The sequence below is a fragment of the Dendrobates tinctorius genome, unplaced genomic scaffold, assembly GCF_039654945.1.
Source record: "Dendrobates tinctorius isolate UK_male_01 unplaced genomic scaffold, ASM3965494v1 ptg000250l, whole genome shotgun sequence".
NCBI classification, from domain to species: Eukaryota; Metazoa; Chordata; class Amphibia; order Anura; family Dendrobatidae; genus Dendrobates; species Dendrobates tinctorius.
This window is the reverse complement of record NW_027361917.1, coordinates 46576063-46600157: the sequence shown is the minus strand read 5'-3', so window position 1 is coordinate 46600157 and position 24095 is coordinate 46576063. Positions and strand designations below refer to the sequence as shown.

At 46.5% G+C, this 24095-nt stretch overlaps 1 protein-coding gene across 2 annotated transcripts in view; it reads left to right on the top strand.

Annotated features, from left to right (window-relative positions):
• Nucleotides 1–24095, top strand: part of SHPRH (SNF2 histone linker PHD RING helicase) — a 217747-nt gene that overhangs the window by 84243 nt on the left and 109409 nt on the right. For both annotated transcript variants that reach the window (XM_073557668.1, XM_073557669.1), the window contains exons 15-16: nt 2182–2270; nt 11618–11710. In XM_073557668.1, the coding sequence (XP_073413769.1) occupies nt 2182–2270; nt 11618–11710 (182 nt within the window). The remainder of the gene's footprint in view (nt 1–2181; nt 2271–11617; nt 11711–24095) is intronic.

Below are 24095 nucleotides of genomic sequence, written 5' to 3'. Positions count from 1 at the left end.
TACATACATCTGAACCGATATAAACAAGGTATTTATGCATGAAAGGTGCGTTGTCAGGGGGAAGCAAAAGTACTAAGATAATTAAATTGTGTGTCACATAAGGATTCTATCATTTATATGATATCTCAAAAAAGGGGTGACAGATACCCTTTAACTCCTTTACGACCTATGATATAAGAGGTCCTCCTCTTTGGTGCCATCTCTGGCGCTGAGCTCCGCACCTTTGTCAGCACATGACAGTTGATCCGCTCAGCTGTCATGTGACCCTAACAGCCATGGATGGAATCTCGATCTACCTGCGGCTGTTAACTAGTTAAATGCCACTGTCAATCTCTGACAGCGGCATTTAACTTGCGGAAACCGGATGGGTGTCATTAGCTCGTCTCATCGGCGCCCCGCAAAAGGGGCGCCGACACTCATAGCCCTGCTTTTAAAAATAATAAAATATTAAAGTTTAAATCACTCCCCCTGTGCCCCATTCAAATTGAAACAATTAAAATAAATACACATTTGGTAATTCTGCGTTTAGAATCGCCCTATCTATCAAAGTATAAAAAGAATTAATCCAATTGGTAAACGGCGTAATGAGAACAAAAATCAAAACACCAGAATTACACTTTTTTTGGTCGCAGCAACATTCATTGCAATAACGGGCGATCAAAACTTCTCTATCCCAAAATGGTATCAATAAAAATGTCAGCTCAGCGTGCAAAAAATAAACCCCCACTCATCACCAGATCCCGAAAAATTGAGACCCTATGGGTTTCGGGAAAATGGCGCCTTTTTTTTTTTTTGGATGGTAAAAAAAAAAAAAGCAATTGTGGAAGTGCCCTTTTTTTGTAATTTCACTGCACTTGGAATTTTTTCCCATTTTTCAGTACACTGGTATGATAAAATCAATGGTGTCATTCAAAAGTACAACTCATCCTGCAAAAAACAAGCCCTCACGTTGCCATATTGGCTAAAAGATAGAAAGTTATGGCTCTGGGGAGAAAGGAAGCAAAAAAATGAAAATGCAAAAATGGTGGTGAAGCGGTTAAAGTCCTCTGAAAGGAATACAAAATATAATTAAAAAAAAAAATAAAAAAAATAAACGTGAAAAAATATATATATATAAAACTTAAACGTAATTAGCCAAATCAGTAACAAATTAATAATAAAACACTAGAATTGCGTTTTTTGGCCGCTGCAACAATACAAAAAAAATGCAATAACAGGCGATGAAAACATCCCATGTATCTCAAAATAGTATCAATAAAAAGATCAGCTCAGGACACAAAAAACAAACCCTCACTCAGCCTCATGTACCGAAAATTGAAAACGTTACGAGTCTCGGAAAATGCGACATAAGCAAAATTGTGTTTGGGTTGGGGGTCGTTTTTGTTTTTTTTTATCACTTAAATAAAAAACGTATTCAGGTTTGGTGTCGTTGTAATTGTACTGACCTGGAGACTTCTATTTCCAGGTACATTTACCATATAATGAATTCTTTAAATAAGAAAACTAAAAAACAATTGCAGCATTGTGGGGGGGAGATTTCGCTGTTTCACCACACTCTGAATTTTTTTTACCCACTCTTCAGTGCATCACATCATAAAATGAATGGAGTCATTAAAAAGTACAACTTGTTCCACAAGAAAAATAAGCCCTTATATGACTAAGTCAACTGAAAAATAAAAAACGTATGGCTCTTGGAAGAAGAAGAGGAAAAACGGAAAATCACCCATTCAGGAAGGGCTACAAGTGTTTTTGTATATCTGTGCACCCTGACATGTTAGGTCATATGCTTAGCTCATGAGAAGTATTGATAGATACATATAGCGGCACTTTCCTGGAATATTAAAGCATATGTATCCCCACAAATGATCGTTACAAAGGTCCTACTCATGAGTTTCTAGCCAAATGCTACCTCGCTTGACTCCTTGACTAATATTTTCAGGTTAGGAGCATGTGCCAAGTCTGTCTTTTACTCCCATCATCGCTCCTGGATTAATGCAAAAAAATAAAGATTACGTACTGTACACGATTAGAATTTCCATTAGTTTCCAGTTAAGTACAGTCCCAATCATCCGTAATGTAAGAGACTATGTGCAAATTCTAAATAAATGAATATCCTGACGCACATTTGTGCAAGAAATTGCTGAAATAATGCCAAATATGTTTTATCTATTTCTTCTGCAGGTGAGTACCCTATGGCTGCCGAGTTGTATAGGGAAGTTTTAAGATCATCAGAAGAACACAAAGAAAAACTAAAGACTGACTCTCTACAAGTAAGTATGCACAACATTGAATTGGCAGTGAAAGAATTACTCATATATTTTAGGATAAACTAGTCATAAGTTCAGGGTGTTTCTCTTGGTCTTTTCATTTAGTTGGGGACACGTGAAAATTTTTAAATCCAAATTTCTGTTCATCTTTTACTTAGGCCTCTTTCACACTTCAGTTTTTTGTGTCAGTTAAAATCCGCCAAAAAGGCGGACAAGCGGATCCGTTCTTAACTGATGTGAACGGATGCCACAGGATCCGTTTTTTTGACGGATCCGCAAAATGAGGAAATTGAAAGGAACTGCTGGCGAGAGAGAGAGAGAGAAAAAAAATATATTTTGTTTTGCCCGGCACCCAGACAGAATTTCAGGTTAAATTAGCGTCTGGAGGGTGACGGACAGCAACCTTATGGCGGATCCGCACAAAAACGGATGCAACGGACGGCAATCCGCCAATAATGAAAGTCAATGGGGAAAAAACGGATCCGCAAAAAAAAATTGCGGATCTTGACTGATTGTAAAAAACGGAAGTGTGAAAGAGGCCTTATTGTTAATGGAATTTGCATTTTGAATCCCCTAGATTGCCCTCCACTCTTCAGTCCCTTCATGGTTTCCAGTATATTTTATATCCATAATAATGCAGCCCGCAGCGATGTTTGTACTGTAAAAATACCCAAATCTCAGAAGAAACATGATAGCTCCCGTTATAAATCAGGATCTGTTTGAAAATGGATCCAGCATTCCCTTCATGACTCTGTCATGTATGGTATCCATGATGCTAGTTTGAACACAGCCTTTAAGAATCACTAGTAAAATTGTGGCATCACTTTCCAGCTAAGATTCATGATCTCCATAAGTTCGTCAGCTCCAATACTAAAACACATTCTCTTTATTTCTATATTGGAGTTTCCTCTTATGCTTTTCTGGATCATGAGTCTCCTACCTTGTTCTCCTTCATTTACCAACAGAACATTTTATCACCATATTTAAAGGTCCCAATGAGATTGTAACAAAGCTGCTTTTTGCGGTCTTTGTCGGATCGCCATTGGTGTTTTTTATGACTTTTTAATAAATCGTGAAACCTTTTTTCTTTATCGCCTTATTGGGGGACACAGATTACCATGGGTGTATGCTGCTGCTGCTAGGAGGCTGACACTATGCAAAACAAGAAAATTAGCTCCTCCCCGGCAGTATACACCCACCAGCAGGCACCAAGTACCTGAGTTTGTGCTTAATGTCTGTAGGAGGCGGACCGGGATCTCCCCAGATCCACATTTAACGATTTCTTTTTCTTTTCAGGTTTTAGTTATGTGTATTAATTTTTTTTCAATTTATTTTTCAGATTCAGCATCAGGAAACAGGATGTGAGTTCATCCTGCCTTTCCATATCAGGCGGCTGAGCGAGCAATGTGGTATTGCCCACATTGCAACTCTCAGGACCACAGGTCGGACCTTTCCCTATCACCCTCGGGTGCTATGGGCTATTGACGGGTGGCCGGTCCTAGCCGATTCTCCTCCTCACCCCTCTCCCGGGACAGGGCTGAGAGGAAGACGGCAGTCGCCAGCGGTGACGTTTCCCCTGCCAACAAGAGATTGGCACCGTCTTCTGCACCATACGGACATGGTGCGGGTACAGAGGATCGTCTCTCCCAGAGGCCTGCTCCATATTCGTGGGCCCCTGAGGTCATCCTCTTCAGGGACGTCAGGTAAGCTGATCTGAATGACCCTCCAGCCCCGCTCTCAAAAATAGACCCAAGCTGACCCATTCAGCCCTGCATCCATTACGGGCAGTACAGCGCCCCCTGTTTGAAATGCCCGCCCTGCAGTCTCTCCACATTAACGTTATCAGGGTCGGTGCCCCTCACTGCCGTTTTGAACTTCCCGCCCTTTTGTCCCCGGGTGCTCTGTCACACGCGCGCCTCTCCTGCTTAGCACCGGTGGTTCCAGCGGTGGTTTCCATGGGCAGCAATCTACCCGGTACCTTCACTGTCCCTGCGGCTTCGCGGGCTCCGGGGGCGCCGTTGCTCGTTAGTTCAGTGGGGGACGCTTTCACTTTCACTTTGTTTGAAAGCTTTCTCCTCCCTCTCTGCACGCGCTTTCTAGCCCATCACAGGGCTACTTTCTCTTCAGCGCTGTCAGTCTTTACCTTAACCGTGCCCCCTCTCCGTCTTCTTGCAATCACGCGGCTCGGCGGTTAAGCCCCGCCCACCGCCAGCATTTTCCTGTCATTTCTGGATATCACTTTCTCTCCCTTCACCGGATCTCTTCTTGGGGGACACAACGGTGTTTGGCACCTCATCTGAACCTCGGTAGGCTCGGCGCTGCTACAGTCTGACGCTATAATTAGCTCACCACGGCAGTTCTCTGTCAGGTTAGCGCTACTACCGCATAGACATATGCCCAACCCTGCAAAGGCTCTCTGTTCTAGACCCACCGCTATTCACTACGCCTATGCGCGCTGTAAAAGTGGGCATCAGGTCAGTCGTCCACTTTCTGCCCGTCCTGCAGCCCTTCCACCATGTCTGCCCCTCAGGAGCACTCCGAGCCCCGGAATGAGAGCACCCCACCCCCTGAGTGCGCCGTTGCAGTGTCTCAGTCGGTCTCTGATCTGACTAAAGTTTCTCAGTCTCTGGTCCAGGTCTTAGAACGGTTACCCCAACTATCTACAGCCACCTGTGCGCCGACCGCCCCTCACGGTGAGTCACCTGCACCTGACCGCGACCTTCAGACGGACAGGCCGGGTAGGGGCTCTAGGAAGCGAGCTCTGTCAGGCTCTTCTTCCAGCTTGCAAGGTCTTTCCGCTTCTCCCAGGCTCCGCTCCTCATCTCCCTCATCAGCAGACGACCCTAGGTCAGACGATGATTCCCAGTCTGGATCTGACTCAGAGGCGGACAACATAGCTAAAACTCAGGACTTGGTGGATATTCTCATATCGGCTATATTTCAAACCCTCAAAATAAAGAAGGATAAGGCGCCCCCTCAGAAATGCTCTGTTTCTTTTAAGACAGCGAGGCCTCCCTCTCGAACCTTTCCTAATCACAAGGAGTTTGACACTTCCTTAGCCAATCACTGGCAACATCCAGAGAAACGTTTTTCAGGCCGCAAGTACTTAGATGTGCTATATCCCTTCGATGCGGATCTAGTCACAAAATGGACCAAAGCTCCCGAGGTAGATCCACCAGTTTCCCGTCTTTCTTCTAAGATGGTTCTATCCCTCCTGGACGGAGCTTCGCTTAAAGATTCGACAGACAGGCATATAGAATCGTTGGCTAAGTCAATTGTTGAGGCGCCCGGCGCCTCCCTCTGTCCTATTTTCGCCTCCGCTTGGGTGGCGAAAGTCATTTCAGCTTGGGCAAAAATTCTTCGCAAGGGCATGTCAGTGGCAGCACCTCAGGACGAGCTGGCAGATTTAGCAGACCAGATTAATTATGCGGGTAAATACCTTTTGGCCGCCTCCTTGGACGCGGCTGGGTGCGTATCAAGAGCTAACAGCAACATAGTAGCCATACGCCGCATCCTTTGGTTGAATGAAGTCGTGGAGTGCGGACACCACTTCTAAAAAGTCACTCGCCAACCTGGCATTTCACGGCTCTAGGCTCTTTGGCACCAAGCTGGATCAGATAATCTCGGATGCCACTGGTGGTAAGAGTACCTCCCTCAGTCCCAGCCTAGAAGGTTTTTTAACAGAAAAGCTTCTCGGCCGTTTAGGTCCTTTCGCTCCTTCTCTTCCACAGAAGGCTCATCCCAGCAGGACTGGCCCTCCGCTTCCAGAGACCGGAGAAAACCATCATATAAACCCGCTCCCCGCTGGAGATCAAGAGGTCAGCCCTCCAGGTCTTCAGGCCCCCGGTCCGGCAGATTTTCATCTAAGTGACGGGTCACCCCCACCTGGAAATCCTTCCAGGGTGGGAGGCAGACTTTCCTCTTTCAAGGACGCATGGCTATCCGCTGTCGATGACGCTTGGGTCAAGGAAATCATCACATCCGGATACACAATCGAATTTTCTTCCCCCCCAAACAGTCGCTTCTTCCTGTCTCGACCCCCAAGACAGCCGTCCCAGATCCCAGGGTTCCTTCAGTCTCCCCGTCTCCTCCCTTCTTTCCGCCGGGGTTATCGTTCCCGTTCCTTCAAACGAACGGCTTTCAGGTTTCTACTCGAATCTCTTCGTAGTCCCGAAAAAAGACGGCTCCCTTCGTCCAATTTTGGACCTCAAGTTACTCAACCGTCACGTGAGGATCCTCCACTTCAAGATGGAGTCCCTGCGCTCGGTAATAGCCTTGATGGAACCCGGAGAGTTCCTCTGCTCTGTGGACATACAGGATGCCTACTTCCACATCCCTATTTGTTTGCAACATCAGAGAGATCTCCGCATTGCGATTCAGGACAATCACTATCAGTTCACGGCCCTTCCCTTCGGCCTAGCCTCCGCTCCCCGTGTCTTTACGAAGGTGATGGCAACAGTCATGGCCATCCTTCGATCCAGGGTGATTCTCATCATTCCTTACCTGGACGATCTCCTGATCAAGGGCTCGTCCTGCCAAGTCTGTCTTCAATGTCTTCAGATAACCCTGGATGCTCTTGGCTGCCTCGAATGGATAATCAACAAAGAGAAGTCCATCCTGCACCCTACCCAGCGTCTGACCTTTTTGGGCATGGATTTCGACACGAATTTAGCCCGAGTGTTTCTACCGAGGGACAAATTTTCAGCCCTTTGCAAGGGGATCCGATCCCTAAACCGCTTGAGGATCATTCCCCTTCGGTCCTGCATGAGGGTCCTAGGGAAGATGATAGCATCCATGGAAGCAGTGCCTTTTGCACAATTTCACTCTCGCCCTCTCCAGCTTTTCCTCCTTTCAGCCTGGGACAAGACTTCGTTTTCTCTGGACCGTCCCATTCTCCTTCCGTTCAGAGTCAGACAATCGCTGACTTGGTGGACTTTGCCGGCGTCAGGTCCTTTCTTCCGCCTCAGTGGCAAGTCATCACCACCAATGCCAGTCTCCTGGGATGGGGGGCGGTTTACCATCGGGAAAACGGTTCAAGGGCGCTGGGACGCCCAGGAGACTCTCCTTCCCATCAACCTTCTGGAGATCAGAGCAGTCTTCCTTGCTCTCCTTCATTGGCAGCTTCTTCTCGTAGGCAAGCCAGTCCGCATTCAGTCAGACAACGCCACGGCCGTGGCGTACATAAACCACCAGGGCGGTACTCACAGCAGGCAGGTAATGTCAGAAGTGGCAAAGATACTGCGTTGGGCAGAGCGTCACGTTCCGGCGATCTCTGCCGTTCACATTCCAGGGGTGGAAAATTGGGCAGCCGACTTCTTAAGTCGCCAGGGTCTAGCGTCAGGCAAATAATTCCTTCACCCCACAGTCTTCAATCAGATATGCCAGTGTTATGATGAGTCACCCAAGGAGGAAAAAACAAAATACCAGCTAAGTCCAGAAAAACCAGAGAGGTTGGCAGCTATCGGATTGCAGACCACTGAACCTATCCACAACAACTAGCAGTAGCCGTGGGGGGTTCCTACGGTGCCCTAGACCCCTCGATCACAGCCGGAGAACTATATAGCCTAAAAACAGAAAGGGGAAAAACTAAACTGCCCCAGAGCAGACCCCAAAGCAATAGACAGCCCCCAACATATAATGACGGTGAAGCAAGATGAAAACACTAACACAGATAGATAGGTTGAGCAAATGATGGGGCCCAAGCTAACTACATAGGACAGGATAGGAAAGGTGCTGTCTGCCATCCGCAAAAACCCTATCAAAATGAGCCAACCGACTGATAGGAAAAACAGGCCCTGAAGTCGCTAGGCTTCAAAAGACTATATCAGCACTCAGGTATATTCTGAAGACAGAGCAAAATATCAACAGATCAGAGACAAAAATGGAGTTCAGCTCACCCCCGGCCGGGGATGGCAGAACTCCCAAAAAACAAGGCAAAACAAAAACAAAGCTGAAGAGTACAAAGAAGAGCAGAAAACTTAGCTTTGAGACGCAGGAATCAGACTGGTTTCCAAGAATCCAGCAGGAAAATCACCAGCCAGGAAGAAGGGCATCGGCAGCCTTATATCCAGTCCTCAATTCCAGCCACCCAGTCATCATCTAGCTGCCCATGTGTTTGGTAATCAGCCTCACTACCTTCCTTCACCAGAGGAGGGAGTTCATCAGACCTCAATGATGAAGGGAAAAATGAACTAACAACATGCCAGCGTTGGGGCACCCCGGACGTCGATCTCATAGCATCTCTGATGAACGACAAAGTTCCTCACTTTGTAGCCAGGTCCAGGGATCCTCTAGCCGTCGATTGCGACGCCCTGGTAATTCCGTGGTCCCAGTTCCAACTGCCTTACCTGTTTCCTCCCCTTGCCCTGATCCCAAGGGTGGTCAAAAAGATAAAGTCAGAGGGCATCCCAGTAATTCTGGTGGCTCCAGACTGGCCAAGACGGCCTTGGTACGCAGAGTTGGTGAACATGCTCGTGGACGTCCCCTGGAGGCTTCCAGACCGTCCAGATCTTCTCTCACAAGGCCCCCTTTACCACCAGAATTCTCAGTCTCCGAGTTTAACGGCATGGCCATTGAGGCCGCGATTCTGAGAGAATCAGGGTTTTCCAGCCGGGTCATTCAAACCATGATCAGCGCTTGGAAGCCAGCCTCCTCCCGCATTTACCATAGGTACTGGAAGACCTTTTTCCTTTGGTGTGAGGATAACAATGTTTTTCCATTGTCGTTCTCCATTCCATCCATACTCTGCTTCCTCCAGTCCGGTTTGGGGGCCTATCCCTCAGTACCCTCAAAGGCCAGGTGTCTGCTCTGGCAATCCTCTTCCAGAAGGATCTGGCCTCCTTACCGCAGGTGAAGACTTTTCTCCAAGGAGTCGCCCAGGTGGCTCCCCCTCATCATTCTCCGATTGATCCATGGGATCTCAATCTCGTTCTTGGCGATCTCCAACAGGCGCCGTTCGAACCTATCCAGGACATTCCTCTGTCCTTTCTCTCATGGAAGGTAGCTTTCCTAATCGCCATTACATCCATCAGGAAAGTTTCTGAGCTGGCAGCTTTATCCTGTCGTTCACCGTACCTAATCCTCCACCAGGATAAGGTCGTCCTCAGGCCGGTTCCTTCCTTCCTTCCAAAAGTGGTATCCACGTTTCACATTAACGAGGATATCGTCCTTCCCTCGTTTTGTCCTGCGCCTGCTCATCCTCTGGAAAAGTCGCTCCACAAACTGGATCTAGTGAGAGTCTTGCGTGTCTACCTTGCCAGGACCGCTTCTTTTCGCCAATCCGATTCCCTACTTGTCATCTCTGAAGGTCGCCGGAAAGGGCTTCCGGCCTCCAAATCAACAATCGCTCACTGGATTCGTTCTACCATTCTGGAAGCCTACCGACTTCAGGAAAAACGGCCCCCTCCGGGAGTGAGAGCCCATTCCACCCGGGCTGTAGGGGCTTCTTGGGCTGTGCGACACCAGGCTTCGGCCTTACAACTTTGCAGAGCCGCGACCTGGTCGTCTTTGCACACCTTTGCGAGGTTCTACAGGGTTCATACCCAGGCCTCCTCTGATGCAGCTCTTGGTAGGAAGGTTCTGCAGGCGGCGGTTGCACATCGGCTGATCTAAGCCCTTCCTTCTTTCGTTCCTTTATGGCTGTTCCCATCCTCGGGACTGCTTTGGAACGTCCCATGGTAATCTGTGTCCCCCAATTAGGCGATAAAAGAGAGATTTTGGGTTCTTACCGTAAAATCTCTTTCTTGGAGCCTTCATTGGGGGACACAGCACCCTCCCTGTATAAGTTGTACCGTGTTGGGTCTTCGAGTCCCTTGTTGGGTTGGTACATATGTTGATAGTTTTTGGTTGCTTTTCCTACTGCTTTCTGAGGTACTTGGTGCCTGTCGATGGGTGTATACTGCCGGGGAGGAGCTCATTTTCTTGTTTTGCATAGTGTCAGCCTCCTAGCAGCAGCCTACACCCATGGTAATCTGTGTCCCCCAATGAAGGCTCCAAGAAAGAGATTTTACGGTAAGAACCCAAAATCCCTCTTTTTTGTAAAAAATTCTTAAATTTGTTTTGTAACTTATAGGTAAACTGGCAGAAGCTTTAACTTCTCCTAATCATTAATACGACTGTGTAGCCCTTTAAAAGATAAGCTGCACATAATCGCAAGTTGTGTCTGGAAGTGCAACGGGGCGTGACGACGCGCAACTAGCTTCTCAACCTCACACTGTTTCCTACCTAGCAGCACCCTCCCCTTGCTGATTGACAGGTTGTTTGCTCTGGTACATGGCCACTGACTTGCTAACTAGCCAGGGGAGGGTGAGAAGTGCATCATCGCGCCCCAATGAACTTCCAGACACAATTCCCGAAACTGTAGCAGTGCTTTAGGGTCATAAAGGGATACACTGGCTTGTGTTTTAAATGGCTACACAGTCATACTATTGGTTTTGGCGGGTGGGGGAGGGGAATAAACTTCGACAGGTTCCATTTAAGCAAGAGTTTAAAATTAGTCCACCTCCCAAACAAAAAGACTGACATAACCCAGCCAGCGTTAGTTCCTTGTGACACAGATAATGGTGTATAAAGCCATGAAATGTTCCTGTCCTGGGAGATTAATTTTGATCTTTGGTATGGGGACCACGTTCTTCTGAGTATGCAGCTGTGCACGCCTTGTCCTTGTCTCTGTGTTTGGTATTGCAGTCCCACTGCAGTTTAAGAGGTTTTTTCAGCACTGCTCACTTTCGCATCAGAAGTGAGCAGTGCCGATAAAGCTATGACCCCGCACACCTGTCGAGACGTGAGCATGATCGGCAGGTTTACCTGGATGTGTCCAGTTCTTTAAAATGATGGATAATGTTTTGAAAGGGAACCTGTCACTTAGAATATGCAAGCAGCATGGTATAGAGTATGCAGAGATTGATTTTTAACTTTCCGGACAAAGAGTCAGTATAACATACTGTATATTTTATTACATGAAATCCCTGCTTATTCTGGTTTTAGGAGTCTCCGCTTCCAGCGCTGGGAGTGGCAGTCATGTGACTTCAAGTATGTGATAGGTATACTCCCAGGCACATTCCGAATCAATGCAACTGTATTGTTTAAGGCCAGAAAGAGTGTAGTTGGCATGTGGCCGGGGGTCTCCATAGCGCCGGAACCAGAGAATCTTCACAGTGTGCAGCATGGGTGACCCCTTTAACTTGTTCAGCCCCTCCTGCTCTGTTATCTGCCCACACAGGGGATTGCACAGCATTTCCAAGTTGTTAGTCCCCTTTTAACCCCATTCAATGTAGCTCAGAAGCAGGACAGGGTGTGATAGATGCGTGAAGAATACTTAACATTTTTAATATTTGTTCCATTTTATCCAGAGACTACACTCCACACACAACCTTCTGGAACTGCTTTCTGCAAAGCATCCTGGGATCCCGCCAACCTTGCGCGACGACAAGCTGGAGGAAGAGGTTAGTTTGCATTATTTTTTTAAGAAATGTTGGAGTTTACATGAGTTCTCCACTACTGCACAACCACTTGTTAATGTGTCAAGGAGGGTCTAAAAAAGTAAAAGTGATGCTCGCATCTCAGACAAGTGCCGCTCCTCTGTAGTCAGCACTGTATCCCATGCCACACTGCTGGGATCAGCTTTGTTTCTTTCATTCATACATAATATGAAAACTTCGGCCAATCAGTAGCCGCTGTTTGGTTGAAACACACATGATGCTCCCACCAGATGTTGAACCCAGCAACCAAGTATTAATGCCAGCAGACCAGTGGTGGCCGCAGCCACAGACAAGCAGCACCAGTCAAGAGAGGGGAATGTTTTTGTTTTTTTTTTACCTCCCAGTACTGCACAACCTCTTTAACCCCTTCCTGACATCCGACGTACTATCCCGTCCATGGGACCCGGGCCCCTATGCCCATGGACGGGATAGTACGTCTACCGCGATCAGCGGCGCCCACGTGGTGAGCGCCGCTGATCGCGGCCGGGTGTCCGCTGATTATCACAGCTGACACCCGGCACAATGTGTCAGGGGCGGTCACGGATCGCCCCCGACACGTTAACCCCTTGCACACCGCGATCAAACATGATCGCCGTGTACCGGGAGTTAAAGGGAAGCATCGGCAGGGAGGGGGCTCCCTCCGTGCTTCCCTGAGCCCCCCACGGCAGCGCAATGTGCAGCGCTGCTGCGGGGGGCTCCTTTCCTCCAGGCCCCCGAATCCAAGATGGCGACGGGGGCCTTCGGGGGCCTGAGGAAGCTGGCTTCCTCAGTGCCTGCAAAGCGCAGGCATGAGGAAGCCTTTTGCAGTGCCTGTGTCAGATCGCTGATCTGTCACAGTGATCTGTGATGTGACAGATCAGCGATCTGTCACAGGACAGTGATGTCCCACCTGGGACTATTTAATAAAGTAAAAAAAAAAATTAAAAAAGTGTTAAAATAATTAAAAAAAAATCACCAAATAAATTAGAAAAAAAAAAAAAATATTCCCCCAATAAATCCATTTTTTGGAAATAATAAAAAAAACCAAAACAATAAAAGTACACATATTAGGTATCGCTGCGTCCGTAACGACCCGCCCTATAAAACTGTCCCATTAGTTAACCCCTTTAGCGAACCCCTTAAAAAAGAAAAATAAAAAACGAAGCAAAAAATAATGATTTATTATTATACCGCCAAACAAAAAGTGTAATAACGCGCGATCAAAAAGACGCATATAAATATCCATGGTACCGCTGAAAACGTCATCTTGTCCCGCAAAAAACGAGCCGCCACACAGCATCATCAGTGAAAAAATAAAAAAGTTATAGCTCGCAGAATAAAGCGATGCAAAAATAATTATTTTTTATATAAAATAGTTTTCATTGCATAAAACCGACAAAACATAAAAAAACGACCTAAATGAGGTATCGCTGTAATCGTACTGACCCGAAGAATAAAACCACTTTATCAATTTTACCGCACGCGGAACAGTGTAAACGCACTCCCCCAAAAGAAATTCATGAAACGCTGGTTTTTTGCTCATTCTGCGTCCCAAAAATCGGAATAAAAAGCGATAAAAAAAGTCACGTGCCCGAAAATGGTACCAATAAAAACGTCAACTCGTCCCGCAAAAAATAAGACCTCACATGACTCGGTGGGTCAAAATACGGAAAAATTATAGCTCTCAATATGTGGTGATGCAAAAACTATTTTTACAATAAAAAGCGTCTTTTAGCGTGCGACAGCTGCCAAAAATAAAAACCGCCATAAATAGTAAATCAAACCCCCCGTTATCACCCCCTTAGTTAGGGAAAAATAATAAAATTAAAAAATGTATTTATTTCCATTTTTCCATTAGGGTTAGGGCTAGGGTTAGGGTTAGGGCTTTGGCTAGGGTTAGGGCTGAGATTAGGGTTAGGGGTGTGTTGGGGTTCGGGTTGGAGTTAGAATTGGGGGTTTCCACTGTTTGGGCACATCAGGGGCTCTCCAAGTGCAACATTGCGTCTGATCTCAATTCCAGCCAATTCTGAGTTGAAAAAGTCATATGGTGCTCCTTCCCTTCCAAGCTCTGCCATGCGCCCAAACAGTGTTTTACCCCCACATGTAGGGTATCAGCCTACTCAGGTCAAATTGCAAAACAATTTTTGGGGTCCAATTTCTCCTGTTACCCTTAGGAAAATAAAAAATTGGGGGCAAAAATATCATTTTTGTGGAAAAAAATGATTTTTTTATTTTCACGTCCGAGCGTTATAAACTTCTGTGAAGCACTTGGGGGTTCAAAGTGCTCACCACACATCTAGATAAGTTCCGTGGGGGGTCTAGTGTCCAAAATGGGGTCACTTGTGGGGAGTTTCAATAGTTTAGGTACATCAGGGGCTCTCCAAACGCACATGACACCCGCAGACCATTCCATCAAAGTCTGCATTCCAAAATGGCACTGCTTCTCTTCCGAGCCCCGACGTGTGTCCATACAGTAGTTTTCTCCCACATATGGGGTGTCATCGTACTCATGACAAATTGGACAACAATTTTTGCGGTCCAATTTCTCCTGTTACCCTTGGGAAAATGAAAAAATTGGGGACTAATTGATCATGTTTGTGGAAAAAATACGATTTTTTTATTTTCATGCCCGGGCATTATAAACTTCTGTGAAGCCCTTGGGGGTTCAAAGTGCTCACCACACATCTAGATAAGTTCCTTAGGGGTTCTCGTTTCCAAAATGGGGTCATTTGTGGGTGTTTCCACTGTTTAGGTACATTAGGGGCTCTCCAAAGGCAACATGACACCCGCAGACCATTCCTTCAAAGTCTGCATTCCAAAACGTCACTACTTCCCTTCCGAGCCCTGACGTGTGTCCATACAGTAGTTTTCTCCCACATATGGGGTGTCAGCGTACTCAGGACAAATTGGACAACAACTTTTGGGGTTCAATTTCTCCTGTTACCCTTGGGAAAATAAAAAAATTGGGGAATAATTGATCATGTTTGTGGAAAAAATACGATTTTTTTATTTTCATGCCCTGGCATTATAAACTTCTGTGAAGCCCTTGGGGGTTCAAAGTGCTCACCTCACATCTAGATAAGTTCCTTAGGGGGTCTAGTTTTCAAAATGGGGTCATTTGTGGGGGGTTTCCACTGTTTAGGTACATTCGGGGCTCTCCAAAGGCAACATGACACCCGCAGACCATTCCATCAATGTCTGCATTCCAAAACGTCACTACTTCCCTTCCGATCCCCGACGTGTGCCCATACGGTAGTTTTCTCCCACATATGGGGTATCAGCATACTCAGGACAAATTGGACAACAACTTTTGGGGTTCAATTTCTCCTGTTACCCTTGGGAAAATAAAAAAAATGGTGACTAAAAGATCATGTTTGTGGAAAAAATACGAATTTTTTATTTTCACGCCCGGGCGTTATAAACTTCTGTGAAGCACTGGGGGGTTCAAAGTGCTCACCACACATCTAGATAAGTTCCTTGGGGGGTCTAGTTTACAAAATGGTGTCATTTGTGGGGGGTTTCCACTGTTTAGGTACATCAGGAGTTTTCCAATCGCGACATGGTGTCCGATCTCAATTCCAGCCAAAAACGTCAAATGGCGCTGCTTCCCTTCCGAGCTCTGCCATGCGCCCAAATAAGTGGTTTACCCCCACATGTGGGGTATCAGTGTACTCAGGACAAATTGCACAATAACATTTAGGGTGCTGTTACCCTTGGAAAAATAAGAATTGCGGGTGAAAAGATCATTTTTGTGGAAAAAATATGATTTTTTAATTGTACGGCTTTATGTTATAAACTTCTGTGAAGCCCTTGGGGGTTCAAAGTTCTCACCACACATCTAGATAAGTTCCTTAGGGGGTCTAGTTTCCAAAATGGTGTCATTTGTGGGGGGTTTCCACTGTTTAGGTACATCAGGGGTTTTCCAATCGCGACATGGTGTCCGATCTCAATTCCAGCCAAAAACGTCAAATGGCGCTGCTTCCCTTCCGAGCTCTGCCATGCGCCCAAATAGTGGTTTACCCACACATTTGGGGTATCAGCGTACTCAGGACAAATTGCACAATAACTTTTAGGGTGCTGTTACCCTTGGAAAAATAAGAATTGAGGGTGAAAAGATCATTTTTGTGGAAAAAATATGATTTTTTAATTGTACCGCTGTACGTTATAAACTTCTGTAAAGCCCTTGTGGGTTCAAAGTTCTCACCACATATCTATATAAGTTCCTTGGGGGGTCTAGTTTCCAAAATGGGGTCACTTGTAGGGGATTTCCACTGTTTAGGTACATCAGGGACTCTCCAAACGTGACATGGCGTCCGATCTGAATTCCAGCCAATTTTGCATTGAAAAAGTCAAACGGCGCTCCTTCCATTCTGAGCTCTGTCATGCGCCGAAACAGTCGTCCCCCCCCCACAAATCAGGTATCAGCGTACTCAGGACAAATTGCACAATAACTTTTGCAGTCCAATTTCTCCTGTTACCCTTGGTAAAATAAAAAAAATTGAACCTGAAGTATTTTTTTTGTGAAAAAAAGTTAGATGTTCATTTTTTTTTTTAAATATTCAAAAAAATTCCTGTGACGCACCTAAAGGGTTAATACACTTCTTGAATGTGGTTTTGAGCACCTTAAGGGGTGCAGTTTTTAGAATGGTGTCACTTTTGGGTATTTTCTATCATATAGACCCCTCAAAGTGGCTTCAAATGTGATGTGGTCCTAAAAATAAAATGGTGTTGTAAAAATGAGAAATCGCTGGTCAACTTTTAACCCTTATAACTTCCTAACAAAAAAAAATTTTGGTTCCAAAATTGTGCTGATGTAAAGTAAACATGTGGGAAATGTTAGTTATCAAGTTTTTTGTGTGCCGTATCTCTGTGATTTAAGGGCATAAAAATTCAAAGTTGGAAAATTCCGAAATTTTCAAAATTTTTGCCAAATTTCCGTTTTTTTCACAAATAAACGCAAGTTATTTGAATGAAATTTTACCACTAACATGAAGTACAATATGTCACGAGAAAACAATGTCAGAATCACCGTGATCCATAGAAGCATTCCAGAGTTATGACCTCATAAAGGTACAGTGGTCAGAATTGTAAAAATTGGCCCGGTCATGAACGTGCAAACCACCCTTGGGGGTGAAGGGGTTAAATATTGCCAAGTAAAGCCCCTCAGAACAACATTTTATGTTCTCATGGTGATGAGATCAGAGACCTTGTTAAGGAGGTTGGTTAATAATCTTATGGGATGAATGAAGCCATTATGACCTTCTGTATAGAATATATTCTACTAGGATGGGAATAGGAAAATTGTTCTATATATCTGAATGTATGTGTGTATCACCAACCAATCACGAAGCATCTTTCATTTCACCAGAGCTGTTCAAAAGAAGCTGAGCTGTGATTGGTTGCTGTGAGCAACAGTTTTCCTTGCAACCAATCACTAAGCATCTCTCATTTCACCAGAGCTGGTTAAAAGAAGCTGAGCTGTGATTGGCTGCTATGAGCAAGTTTTCCCACTTGACAACACCTCAGCAGACACTGACATGGTGGGAGAAATCTAGCATCCCTGGGAACATAAGCTCCCAGCCATTGTCTGCCCCCCAAAAAGGAGCAGAGAGCACATGACAGAAATGAATCCCCCCTCCCGTGCCCATATACACATCACACATCCTCCATCCTATAGGCACATCTTCCCTCTTAAAGGGATCATTGGTATGGAAGTCAGAGCAAATTCATCAAGCGCTTTGGTTTTGACCCCAGGCCTCTCTTAAAGGGATCCCCGGTATGGAAGTTAGGACCATTCCACTCAGCTCTGTGGTTCTGACCCCTGGCCTCTCTTAAAGGGATCCCCGGTATGGAAGTTAGGACCGTTCCACTCAGCTCTGTGGTTCTGACCCCAGGCTCTCTTAAAGGAATCTCCTGCATGGAAGTTAGGGCAAATCCCTCAGCGCTTTGATTCTGACCCCAGGGTTCTATTAAAGGGATCATTGGTATGCAAGTCAGGGAAAATCCACTCAGCGCTCTGGTTCTGACCCAAGGCCCCTCTTAAAGGGATCATTGGTATGGAAGTGAGGGCAAATCCACTTTGCGCTTTGGTACCTGACCCCAGGCCTCTCTTAAAGGGATCTCCGGTATGGAAGTTAGGGAAAATACGTTAGCGCTCTGATTCTGACCCCAGGGTTCTATTAAAGGGATCATTGGTATGCAAGTCAGGGCAAACCCACTCAGTGCTCTGGTTCTGATGCCAGGCCTCTCTTAACCCCTTCACTACCATGGGTGGTTTGCACGTTAATTCCCGGGCCAATTTTTACAATTCTGACCACTGTCCCTTTATGAGGTAATAACTCTGGAACGCTTCAACGGATCTAGGCGATTCTGACATTGTTTTCTCGTGACATATTGTACTTCACTTTAGTGATAACATTTCTTTGCTATAACTTGCGTTTATTTATGAAAAAAACGGAAATATGGCGAAAATTTAGAAAATTTTGCGATTTTCATACTTTAAATTTTTATGCCCTTAAACCAGAGAGTTATGTGACACAAAATAGTTAATTAATAACATTTCTCACATGTCTACTTTACATCAGCACAATTTTGGAAACAAAATTTTTTACTGTTAGGAAGTTATAAGGGTTAAAAGTTGACCAGCAATTTCTCATTTTTACAACAAAATTTACAAAACCATTTTTTTAGGACCACCTCACATTTGAAGTCACTTTGAGGGGTCTATATGGCAGAAAATACCCAAAAGTGACACCATTCTAAAAAATGCACCCCTCAAGCTTCTCAAAACTACATTCAAGAAGATTATTAACCATTCAGGCGCTTCACAGGAGCAGAAGCAACATGGAAGGAAAAAATTAACATTTAACTTTTTAGTCACAAAAATGATCTGTTAGCAACAATTTTTTAATTTTCCCAAGGGTAACAGGAGAAATTGGACCACAAAAGTTGTTGTTCAATTATTTGTCCTGAGTACACTGATACCCTATATGTGGGGGGGACCACTGTTTGGGCGCACGGTAGGGCTCAGAAGGGAAGCAGCACCGTTTTTCAACCTAAAATTGGCTGGAATTGAGATTGGACGCCATGTTGCGTTTGACGAGCCCCCAATGTGCCCAAACAGTGGAAACCCCCCACAAGTGACCCCATTTTGGAAACTAGACCCCCTAAGGAACTTATCTACATATGTGGTGAGAACTTTGAACCCCCCAGTGTTTCACGAAAGTTTATACTGCCCAGGTGTGAAAATAAAAAATCCTCTTTTGTGCCCACAAAAATGATCCTTTAGTCCCCTATTTTTAATTTTCCCAAGCATAACAGGAGAAATGGGACCCCAAAAGTTGTTGTCCAATTTGTCCTGAGTTATGCTGGTACCCCATATGTGGGAGAAAACTACTGTATGGGCACACGTTGGGGCTCAGAAGGGAAGAAGTGACGCTTTGGAATGCAGACTTTGATGGAATGGTCTGCGTGCGTCATGTTCCGTTTGCAGAGCCCCTGATGTGGTTAAACAGTAGAAACCCCCCACAAGTGACCCCATTTTGGAAACTAGACCCCCTAAGGAACTTATCTAGATATGTGGTGAGAACTTTGAACCCCCCCCCAGTGTTTCACTAAAGTTTATACTGCCCAGGCGTGAAAATAAAAAATCCAATTTTGTGCCCACAAAAATGATCCTTTAGTCCCAAATTTTTAATTTTCCCAAGTGTAACAGTAGAAATTGGACCCCAAAAGTTGTTGTCCAATTTGTCCTGAGTACGCTGGTACCCCATATGTGGGAAAAAACTGTTTAGGCACACGTCAGGGATCGGAAGGGAGTGACGTTTTGGAATTCAGACTTAGATGGAATGGTCTGCGGGTGTCATTTTCCATTTGCAGAGCCCCTGATGTGCCTAAACTGTAAAAAAAAAACCACAAGTGACATTGTTTTGGAAACTAGACCCCCAAGGAACTTATCTAGATGTGCCCCAACTATTCTATTGTTTCCGGTAAAGTAATTTAGTAGTGCATTGAGGTGTGGTACAATTTGAAGCAATCCTTCATACACAGGGCAGGTGTCGCATTGATAAATGGTGTCCTTGCGTATTCCATTTTTATAACACACTCGGCACCTTTTTTGCGATTTACCTCTTTCCAGTTTGCGGGACCTCCCCTGGGAAATGCTGACCTGGTACAATATGAGCACCTTCAGTTCCGGAAGTTCTGGGGCCCGCTCCTTCCAGAGTGCCAAACATCAGGGCCTTAACCACTACCTCCTGGAACTCAAGGTACGACGTATCGCTGGGGCATGCACATTGTGACAGCAGGAATGCGTTGAGCATTGCCAATTAGACGACGTGCACGGCCAGCTTTTAGTACCACACCTTGGCCTTTCTCAAAGCATTGTACGGTTGGAGGAGTTGATCGGAGCGATCAACGCCCCCCATGTTTTTATTGTACCCCAGCACACATTCAGGTTTGCTGACCTGTGCAGAGGTACCCCATACAGTGCTGAGGGCGCTGCCATCACCATGTATGGTGGTCAAGAGAAGGACATCCCTCTTGTCCTTTTACTTGACCACCAGCAGGTGGTCACTACATTGGGCCCTGCTCTCACCTTTTCGGAGCATCTGCCCAAGTAGCGTCTTCGGGAGGCCTCTCTGATTTTTGCGGACAGTACCGCAAGCTGCGGTACCTCACGCAGAGAGGGATTTGTAGAGTGGGACACTGGTATAAAAGTTATCAGTGTAGAGGTGATAACCTTTATCCAGCAGTGGGTGCACCAAATCCCACACAATTTTCCCACTCACTCCCAGGTCAGGAGGACACTCAGGGGGTTCAATCCTGGTGTCCTTTCCTTCGTACACTCTAAACGTCTGGGTGTACCCTGAGGTACTCTCACACAGCTTATAGAGTTTGATTCCGTACCTGGCCCTCGTACTGGGCAGGTATTGATGGAATCTGAGCCTGCCCTTAAAATGGACCAAGGACTCATCCACGCAGATGTTCCTTTGGGGCACGTACACTTCAGCAAACTTTTTGTTGTAGTGTTCGATGACAGGCCGAACTTTGAACAGACGGTCAAAGTTGGGGTCATCTCGTGCGGGGCACTGTGCATTATCGTTATAATGCAGAAACTTGTGAATGACCTGAAAACGCGTCCGGACCATGACCATTCGGAACTCTGGAGTGTTATTAGTTATTAGGTATTAGTTATTAGTATTAGTGTTATTATTGTATAAAATATCAACACTCAAATATTGCTGAATTTCAGGCTTCTTCAGGATCACCATGTGGAGGACCAGGCCCCAAAACTTCGTCATTTCAACTGCGTCCACAGGAGACCAGTTAGTATAGGATGAACGCGGGTTTTGCTCCAAAAATTGCCAAGCGTACAAATTAGTTTGCTCCACCATGAGATTAACAAAATCCTCAGAGAAAAAGACTTTGAAAAAGTCAATTTTTGTGAGGCCGGTGATGTCAAACTTGATTCCTGATTCTGCCACAAAATCAGGAATCAGTGGCTCGTAATTTTTGGGGGGCGAGGTCCACACAGGGTCTGCTGAATCAGCTGCGGGCATGGTGGGCGCTGCCTCATCTTCTGTCCTGGAGCGTCTGCGTGGCGGTTCCGCGGGGGAAGAGGAAGAGCATGAAGAATCCGAAAAATAAAGAAATGTCGGATCATCATCCTCGCTATCAGTGTCGGAGGCAAGGTAAGAAATGCCTCCTCCATTGAAAAGCGCTGTTGGGAGGAACGTGATGGGCGGGACTTTTTTTGTGTAAATATGGTGCTTAGGTGTACTTTATTTACAACTGTGTATGTGGTGGGGGGGCTAGTGATTGGTGCACACTATCCTGTAAGAAAAAGGTAAAAGGAAATGGGGAGCAAAATACCTGTGAAAAAAAGGCTAAAACAGCAGGTCCTAGATATAAGTGAACGGCGTCACTTATCAAAATTTAGTGGCTGCTGGATGTGTGCACAGGGGTGGCGCAAAGGGGGGGGGTGAAAAAGAAAAATGGAAAACAGCCGGCACGAACTTTAATAAGTGAATTGCGTCACTTGTCAAAATTCGGCGGCTGCTAAATGTGCACACGGAAATGGGGCAAAGGGGGGTAAAAAGAGCGGGCTGGGGGGATTGGGGTGGATGAATAGAGGTCGGGCAGGGATCAACAGTTAGGGTTGTAGTTAGGTGGCACAAAGGGGGTGAAAAAAATGAAAAACGGCAGGCACAAGCTTGAATAAGTGACGTGTGTCACTTATCCAAGTTTTGCGGCTGCGGGATGTGTGTACGGAGGTGGCACAAAGGGGGCTAAGGAAAAAAAAGCGAGCACGAGGATTGATCTCTGAACTGCGTCACCGATCAACGCTCGCCGGCTGCGCACGGAGGTGGCGCAAAAGTGGGGGGGATGGGGGGATTGGGGTGGATGAAGAGAGATTGGGCAGGGATTAACAGTTAGGGTTGTAGTTAAGTGGCACAAAGGGGGGAAAAACGGCAGGCACAAGCTTGGATAAGTGAAGTGTGTCACTTATCCAAGTTTTGCGGCTGCGGGATGTGTGTACGGAGGTGGCGCAAAGGGGGCTAAGGAAAAAAAGCGAGCAAGAGTGTTGATCGGTGAACTGCGTCAACGATCAACGCTTGGCGGCTGCGCACTGCGCAAAAGGGGGGGTGGAGGGGGATAGAGGGATGAAGATAGATTGGGGGGGTGAAGATAGATTGAGCAGGGGATCAGGGATCAATTAACACTTAGTTGTAGTTTTTTTTTCTTCTTTCTTCTGCAGGGATTGTGATGCTACAAGCTGTGGCACCACAATACCCAGCACAGGTGCTCTTGCTGCGTCCGACCTCTCTGCAGGAATCCTCCGCTAGAGTGAGGACCCCTGCAGACAGGTCAGGGGCAGGTCACAGAGCGGTCACATCGCTGCTGTGACCTGTCATTGGTGGGATTGAATGATTACATCGATCCCACCAATCCCTGCTCTGCCTGGTGACCATGGTAACTGCTTAGGATCGGAGCTCACAGCTCCGATTCCTAGGCAGGTCATGGCCAGGTCATCAGCAGGGCACAGAGCGGTCACAGCGTGACCGCAGCTGTGCCCTGTGGCTGGCGCGATCGCCGGTCTAATCGATCGCGCCAACCACTTCCTGCAGCCCTGCTGGGCCTGTCCTAGGCTCTGGCCTAGGATCGGTACTGGCAGGGCACAGCGGCGATATTGCGCCGCTGTGCACTGCGATTGGCGCGATCGATTAGATCGGCCATCGCGCCAATCTGGGGGCTTTTCTCCGGCGTTGCCAGGCACCGGTCCTAGGATCGAGTACATCGGTACTCGATCCTAGTCTAGGTTCCTGTTGTTTCAGCTAATCTGATTGGCTGAAACAAAGAGAAGCGCTGTGGTTGGCTGTTCTGAATTGAAGAGCCAATCACAGCTCACAGAGGGGCGGGCCAGGGCGCAGACTGCCCTGGATGCCTAGGCCATCCTGAGATAAGATGGCGTCGGCATTTTAATGCGATCACCGCGACTTAAGTCGCGATGTCGCATTAAAGGGCATGACGTAATATTCCGTCCATGGAACTTAGGGCCCAGGTCACATGGACGGAATATTACGTCCAATGTAGGAAAGGGGTTAAAGGGATCCCCGGTACGGAAGTTAGGACCGTTCCACTCAGCGCTCTGGTTCTGACCCCAGGCTGATGGGATGATGTGGGATATTAGGGGTAGTAGTCCGGTGGCTCTTGGCTGACGGGATGATGTGGGATATTAGTGGTAGTTGTCCGGTGGCTCTGGCTGATGGGATGATGTGAGATATTAGTGGTAGTAGTCCGGTGGCTCTTGCTGATGGGATGATGTGGGATATTAAGGGTAGTAGCCCAGCGGCTGTGACGGGATGATGTGGGATATTAGTGGTAGTTGTCTGGTGGCTCTGGCTGATGGGATGATGTGGGATATTAGGGGTAGTAGTCCGGTGGCTGTGACGGGATGATGTGGGATATTAGTGGTAGTAGTCCGGTGGCTTTGGCTGACGGGATGATGTGGGATATTAGGGGTAGTAGTCCGGTGGCTTTGACAGGATGATGTGGGATATTAGGGGTAGTAGTCTGGTGGCTCTGGCTGACGGGATGATGTGGGATATTATAGTGAATGTGGCTATGCGGAGTGGGCGGGGCTCTACACTCAGCTATATATAAATATAAATATATATATAGGGGGTGCTGTGTGGATGTCCCAGGAGAGAGGATGAGTGTTCATAGGACCTGTGATGAGGTCATAGCCATGTGACCCGGTGGGCGTGGCTACAGACCATATGAGGTGCCAGGTCACATGAGGTGAATGCTTGGACCCGGTTGGTCCGTTGTGGAAGGTTCCGCTGGGAAGATGGGGCTTCCTGCCTGA